Source organism: Nicotiana tomentosiformis, chromosome 4 (genome assembly GCF_000390325.3).
Source record: "Nicotiana tomentosiformis chromosome 4, ASM39032v3, whole genome shotgun sequence".
Lineage (NCBI taxonomy): Eukaryota > Viridiplantae > Streptophyta > Magnoliopsida > Solanales > Solanaceae > Nicotiana > Nicotiana tomentosiformis.
Window position 1 is genome coordinate 55,001,764 of NC_090815.1, and position 7,774 is coordinate 55,009,537.

Below are 7,774 nucleotides of genomic sequence, written 5' to 3' on the forward strand. Positions count from 1 at the left end.
TGTTTGTTCATTTTGTTGATTGAAGGTTTATTGACTGTTTCTTATTATCATTCCTTGTTGTGGTTATCGTATCTTGTACCCCTTTCGCATGTCCCCTCCCACTAGTACTTGTTAATTCTTTATTTGTTGTTATGTTGTACATATATTTCCATCTGTACAGGTTTATTTACGTGAGTGTCCTGTCATAGCCTCGTCACTACCTCGTCAAGGTTAGGCTCGACACTTACGGAGTACACTGGGTTGGTTGTACTCATACTATACTCTGCATTTCTTGTGCAGATTTTGGTACTGGTCCCAACTGTCCATGAGGCAAACCATCTCGGATTGGCATTTGGAGACTCGAGGTAGATCTACTGGCGTCCACAGACCTTGAAGTCCCCCTCCATTTCCCCTATTTACTGTTCTTTTCATTCGAGACAGTTGTATTTATTTCATACCTTATTTTGTAGAGATTCTAGAAGCTTGTGAACTTGTGACTCCAGATTCAGGTTATACTTAGATATTATTGGTTTTATGTCATTTGTATTCCGTTTTAGTTTCTTTTCGGCTTAATTGGTGTTACTTAATTGAATTGATTGAAAATTAGCTTAAAGATCCTTTAACGTTGGCTTGCCTAGCAAGTTAAATGTTAGGTACCATCACGGCCCCGAAAGTGAATATTTCGGGTCATGACAAGTTGGTATCAGAGCACTAGGTTACTTAGGTCTCGCGAGTCACGAGCAAGCTTAGTAGAGTCTGAAGGATCGGTACGGAGATGTCTGTACTTATCATTCAGAGGCTATGAAGTTTAGGAACACATTTCACTTCTATTCTTCTTTGTCGTGCGATTTTATTCTATAATTATTGATTGAACTCTTCTATTCTTGTCCTCCAGCAGATGGCGAGAACACGTGCAATATCTTCAGCTGGACAGCAACCGGAGCCCCCAATGGTAGCTCCTACTCGCGGTAGAGGACGAGGCCGAGGTCGCGCCAGAGGCCGAGGCAGAGGCACAGCTCAGCTTAGAGCTCGAGCAGCAGCCCCAACAGTGGAGCCTCGGGTAGATATTGATGAGGAGGTTCCAGTTTAGACTGTACCTATTGGACCAGCTTAGTGCTTCAGGACACTCTAGTCCGTTCGGTGGGACTTATGGAGAGTGTAACCCAAGCCGGTGCATTTCCTATGGCACCACCCGTCTCCCAGGCTGGGGGAGGAGCATAGACTCCCACTACTTATACTCCGGAGCAGATGGCTCCCCAGTATCAATCTCCAGTAGCCCCGCCAGTTGGGTTAGTTCAGCCAGTTGTTGCGGTACAGGCCGGTGATAGGCCCGCCATGTCTTTTGAGGGCTTATTGAGATTGGACAAGTTCACAAAGCTCTTCCTAGTTCACTTTAGTGGTACACCTTCTGAGGACCCACAGGATTATCTTGACCGCTGCCATGAGGTGCTGCGGAACATGGGTATAGTTGAGACCAATGGGGTCGATTTTTCTGTATTTCAGATGACGGATTCTGCCAAGAGGTGGTGGAATGTTGACCAAACCAGCTGGGTCGCCTACACTTACTTGGTAGCAGTTCTCACAATTATTTCTAGAGAAGTTTCTCCATATCACTTTGAGAGAGATTATCGCAGGCAGTTCGAGCGTCTCCAGTAGGGCAGTATGACTGTTACTCAGTACGAGACTCGTTTTGTGGATCTATCCCATCATGCTCTCCTTTTGCTTCCTACTGAAAGAGAGAGGGTGAGGAGTTTTATTGATGGACTCGCTCACCCTATCAGGCTACAGATGGCCAAGGAGACTGGGGTGAGATATCTTTTCAGGCGGTTGCCAATGTCTCCAGGCAGACCGAGGTGGTTCTTGCTCAGGAGAGAAGGCAGGGGTCTGATAAGAGACCTCATCATTCGGGTGGGTTCAGTGGCGCCTCATCTGGATGCAGGGGTACTTTTGGTAGGGGCCGTCCTCCCAGGCCGTATCATTCAGTGGTCCAGGCATCTCACAATGCTTCAGGTGGTCGCAGCCCTCATATGTCTCATCCCGATCAGCTAGCCTACAGTGCACCACCAGCTTCTATTAGTGCACCTCTGCTCCAGAGTTTTCATGGTGGTTACTCAGGTCGACAGGGCTAGTTTCAGGGTCAGCAGTCACAATAGCCGAGGTCTTGTTACCCTTGTGGTGACCCGAGGCACATTGCTAGATTTTTTTCCTCGGACACCGGCCAGCTCACAGCAACAGGGTTCTCGTGCCATGGTTCCGGCACTAGTTGCTTCACCGGCTGCTCAGCCAGCTAGAGGCAGGGGTCAGGCAGCCAGAGGTGGAAGTCAGACTGTTAGAGGTGGAGGTCAGCCAGTTATAGGTCGTCCCAGGAATGTGGTTTAGAGTGGTGTGGCCCATCCCCGATGTTATGCTTTCCCAGCCAGGCCTGAGGCTAAGTCATCTGACGCTGTTATCACATGTATTGTTTTAGTTTTCCATAGGGATGCTTAAGTTCTACTTGATCCGGGCTCTACTTATTCCTACGTGTCATCCTATTTTTCTTCACATCTGGTTGTGCCTTGTGATACTTTGATTGCTCCTGTGTATATGTCTACACCTGTGAGAGATTCTATTGTTGTAGATCGTGTCTATCGTTCGTGTGAGGTTACCATTGGGAGTCTTGAGACTAGCGTACATCGCCTACTTCTCGATATGGTAGATTTTGATGTCATCTTGGGTATGGATTGGCTGTCACCTTATCATGCTATATTGGATTATCACGCCAAGACGGTGACATTTGACTTGACGGGGTTGCCTCTATTAGAGTGGAGGGGGACTCCCGTCCATTCTACCAGTAGGGTTATCTATTATGTGAAGGCTCGGTATATGGTCGAGAAGGGGTGTCTAGCTTATTTGGCTTATATCCGCGACTCTAGTGCGGAGGTTCCTTCCATGAATTCAGTACTAGTTGTTCGTGAGTTTCCAGAGGTGTTTACTGCAGATCTGTCGGGGATGCCACCCGACAAAGATATTGACTTCTGTATTGATTTGGCTCCGAGCACTCTGCCCACTTTTATTCTGCCATACCGTATGGCCCCGCCAACGTTGAAAGAATTGAAGGAGCTGTTGCAAGATTTGCTTGATAAGGGCTTCATTAGACCTAGTGTCTCGCCCTGAGGTGAGCATGTATTGTTCGTGAAGAAGAAGGACGGGTCGATGAGGATCTGCATAAGTTATCGGCAGTTGAACAAAGTCACCGTCAAGAACATGTATCCATTGCCGAGAATTGATGACTTATTGGATCAGCTTCAGGGTGCCAAGGTATTTTCAAAGATTGATTTGAGGTCTGGCTACCATCAGTTAAGGATTAGGGCATCTAATTTCCCTAAGACAGCTTTTCGGACTCGATATGGGCATTATGAGTTTTTAGTGATGTCATTTGGGCTGACAAATGACCCAGCAACATTTATGGAATTAATGAACTGGGTGTTAAAGCCCTATCTGGATTCTTTCATGATTGTGTTTATTGATGATATCTTGATCTACTCCCACAGTCGAGAGGAGCACGAGCAACATCTTCAGATTGTACTTCAGACTCTGAGAGATAGCCAGTTGTATGCCATGTTTTCAAAGTGTGAGTTTTGGTTGGACTCAGTTGCTTTCTTGGGGCATGTAGTATCGACAGAGGGCATTCAGGTGGATCCTAAGAAGATTAAGGCAGTTCAGAACTGGCCTAGACCCACTTCAACTACGGAGATCCGGATTTTCTTGGGTTTGGCGGGTTATTTTCGTCGGTTTTTGGAGGGGTTTTCGTCTATAGCAGCCCCATTAACGAGATTGACCCAGAAGGGTGCCCCATTCAGATGGTCAGATGAGTGTGAGGCGAGCTTCCAGAAGCTCAAGATTGCTTTGACTATAGCATCGGTGTTGGTGTTGCCCACAAGTTCAGGATCTTACACAGTATATTGTGATGCATCTCATATTAGGCTTGGTGCAGTATTGATACAGGATGGTAGTATGATTGCATATGCGTCGCGGTAGTTGAAGGTTCATGAGAAGAATTACCCTGTTCATGACTTAGAGTTGGAAGCCATTGTTCATGCGCTGAAGATCTAGAGGAATTACCTTTACGGTGTGTCGTGCGAGGTTTTCACGGATCATCGGAGTCTACAATATTTGTTCAAACAAAAGGATCTCAATTTGAGGTAGAGGAGGTGGTTGGAGCTACTGAAAGACTATGATATCACCATCTTGTATGACCTCGGCAAGGCCAATGTGGTGGCCGATGCCTTCAGTAGAAAGGCAGCGAGTATGGGCATCTTTGCGTACATTCTAGTCTGTGAGAGACTGCTTGCATCAGATATTCAAGATTTGGCCAATCAGTTTGTGAGGTTGGAGTTTTCAAAGCCCAGTCGTGTTCTAGCTTGTACATTCGCTCGGTCTTCTTTGTTTGGGCGCATCGGGGAGCGGCAGTATGATGACCCTCATTTGCTTGTCCTTAGGTACACAGTGCGGCACCGTGGTTCCAAGCAGGTTACAGTTGGAGATGATGGAGTTTTGACGATGCAGGGTCGTATTTGTATGCCTAATGTAGATGGACTTTGTGAGTTGATTATTGAGGAGGCCAATAGTTCACGGATAGTCCGAGCGCACTATTCAGATATTGGAGGATATGCTCCACGCTTGCGTTATAGATTTCGGGGGTTCTTAGGATCAGTTCTTGCCACTTGCGGAGTTTGCCTACAACAACAACTACCAGTCGAGCATTTCGATGGCTCCCAATGAGGCATTATATGAGACGCTGTGCCGATCGCCAGTTGGATGGTTCGAGCTGGGGGAGGCTCGGTTGTTGGGTACAGATTTGGTACAGGATGCCTTGGATAAGTTCAAGATTATTCAGGATCGACTTCGCACAGCTTAGTCTAGGCAGAAGAGTTATGCCGATCATAGAGTTCGTGATGTTGCATTCATGGTCGGAGAGAGAGTATTGCTTCGGGTTTCACCCATGAAGGGTGTGATGAGGTTCGGAAAGAAGGGCAAGATGATCCCTAGGTACATCAGACCCTTTGAGATTCTGGGGAGAGTGGTTCAGGTGACTTACAGGCTCGCATTGCCACCTAGTTTATCTGCAGTCCATCAAGTGTTCTATGTGTCTATGCTTCGGAAGTATCACGGAGATCCGTCATATGTGTTAGACTTCAGCTCAGTCTAATTGGACAAGGATTTGACTTATGAGGAGGAACCGGTGGCTATTCTAGCCCGGCAAGTTTGACAATTGAGATTTAAGAGTTATCCTTCGGTTCGAGTGCAGTGGAGAGGTCAGCCGATCAAGAAAGCTACTTGGGAGTCCGAGTTGGACATGCGGAGTAGATATCCACACCTTTTCACCAGTCCAAGTACTTTTCTATGTTCGTTCGAGGACAAACGGTTGTTTTAGAGGTGGAGAATGTGATGTCCCGATAGGCCCTCTAGAGTTTTAAACCTTAATTCTGTGTTTCGAAGCCTCCGATAGCTTTATTAAGTCTTACTCGATTTGCATGCACAGTCCAAGTGTTTTCCCGGAAGGCTTTTATGTTAAAAGTTGATAAAATATGAAATTTTGCCTTAAAAATCTATTTGAGTTAACTTCGATCAACATTTTGAGCAAACGGACCCGGATCCGTATTTTGATAGTCCCCATGGATCCGTATCGTGATTTGGGACTTGGGCGTATACCCGGAATCATATTCGGGACTTGATACCGGGTCCGTATTTTAGTTCCGCAACTCGGTATATGTCCATTAATATATTTATGACTTGTGTGTAAAATTTGGTGAGAAATGGAGTTGGTTTGACGTGATTCGGACATCCGGTTGTTAAAATAGAAATTCTAAAGTTTTCTTTAAAATTTCGTTTGATTTGGTGTCTGATTCGTAGTTCTAGACGTTATTTCGGTGTTCTGATCGTGCGGGCGAGTTTGTATCAGGTTTTTGGACTTGTGTGCATATTTAGTTTGGATCCCCGAAGGCTCGGGTGAGTTTCGGATAGCCTACGGATCTTTCGAACTTAGAAAGTTTGCTGGTTTTTCACTTCTGCTGGTTTCTGGTGTTTCATTCTTCGTTGTTGCGAATATACTCCCATGATTGCAAAGGGTAAAATGGGATGGGGGAGATTTTGTTCTACGCGAACGCGAACCTTGGTCGCGAACGCGGAGCATTGGGGGGCCTGCTCTACGCGAACCTTGTGTGCAAAATTTGTTGTCAATCTGAGTTATTTTGGTATGAATCGGCGTTGGTTTCGGAATTTGAAAGTTCATAGTTGCTTAGGCTTGAATTTTGGTTGCGATTCGTTGAATTTAGGTTGTTTGATGTAATTTTTGGCCTCGAGTAGGTGCATTGTGTGTTTTGGAGTTGGAAAAATTAGGGAAAAGGTGTAGAAGCTCTCAAACTAAGTTTTTGGGTTTTGAAAGGCAAAATGAGGTCGGATTTGGATAATTCTTATATGGTTGGTCTCGATATCGAGTGGGTGTTCGAAATTTATAATTTTGGTCGGGTTCCGAGATGTGGGCTCGGGTCGACTTTTTGGGGTGATTTTTCAATTCTTTGTTAAGATCATAATTTCATTATTTACATTTGTTTTCTATAGTTATATTTATAGTATGAAATTGTTTTGGCTAGATTCGAGCCGTTCGGAGTTGAAAAATCGAGGGAAAGGCCTTCTAGTTGATTGATTTAGCGTGGTTTGAGGTAAGTGACTTGTCTAACCTTATGTGAGGGAAATTTTCCCTTAGTATTTGGTATTGTTGTGATAATTGTGAAATGTGAAATCCGTGTGCACAAGGTGACGAGTCCGTACACGGGCTAAATGTGAAATTTTCGGTTTTTAGCTATGTAGTTTCCTTTCATTCTTTAATTGAGTTACTTTAATATGTTATAGCCACCATGATTAGTCTAATTTCTCATGTCTGCTTGCCTTATCTCTTATTTGCAACTTGTACTACATGTTTAGTTGAATTTGCTATCCTTAAAATATCTTGCTATTGAGTTTGGTGTTGAGTTGCAATGACCATGGTTTCTATTGAGGCAAAGTGTAAGTTGTGAAATATCATTTTATTACGTTGTTATGTATTGGCATTCGTGTTATTATTGAGAGGATTGTTTGGTTGTTTGCACGAGGTTTCTGCCATACTACGCTTCTGCACATGTTTTTGTGCAGAGCCAGGTACATCTTATGAGTCCCGGCACTAGTGCGCTGAGTTGCATTTAGAGACTTCAAGGTATACCTTCCCGCATCTGTAGGCCTCAGAGTCCCCTTCTATCCCGTTCTTCCTTATTTCATTTCACTTATATAGACAGTGATGTATAGGATTTTTCAGCACTGTACTTCGAGCTTGTGACTTAAATCTCACTAGGTTTTGGGAGGTGTATAAATGGAGTTTATAGATTTTATTTATGAAATTGTTAGAGTTTTGAAATTCTAAGTATTTATTTAATGTTTCCGCATGTTATTAGGCTAGCCTAGTCTTAGAGACTAGGTGCCGTCACGACATCCTACGGAGGGGATTTGGGGTCGTGACATGTGACCATGCTGGGCGGATTGTGATATTGAGCCTATGACCACGCTGGGCGAATTGTGATAGTGAGCCTATGAATATGCCGGGCAGATTGAGGTATTGGCACGTGAGTCATCCACACGGTTGTGATTTATAATGTGGGCACGAGGTGCCACGAGCATATGATTGGTGATTTGGGACTAATGGCTTGCGATTATGAGGTGAGGTATCTCAGAGTAATTTTGTTGTTAGACTTGTGTTAGAACGACTTGATTGTTGCACCCTATT

General features: G+C 44.7%; 1 protein-coding gene across 1 annotated transcript; it reads left to right on the plus strand.

Annotated features, from left to right (window-relative positions):
- The first annotated feature begins 4,266 nt into the window (after window positions 1-4,266).
- LOC138909720 (uncharacterized) lies at window positions 4,267-4,740 on the plus strand. Its single transcript, XM_070200932.1, has one exon. The coding sequence runs from the start codon at window positions 4,267-4,269 to the stop codon at window positions 4,738-4,740; it is 474 nt and encodes a 157-aa protein (XP_070057033.1).
- Window positions 4,741-7,774: the final 3,034 nt, after the last annotated feature.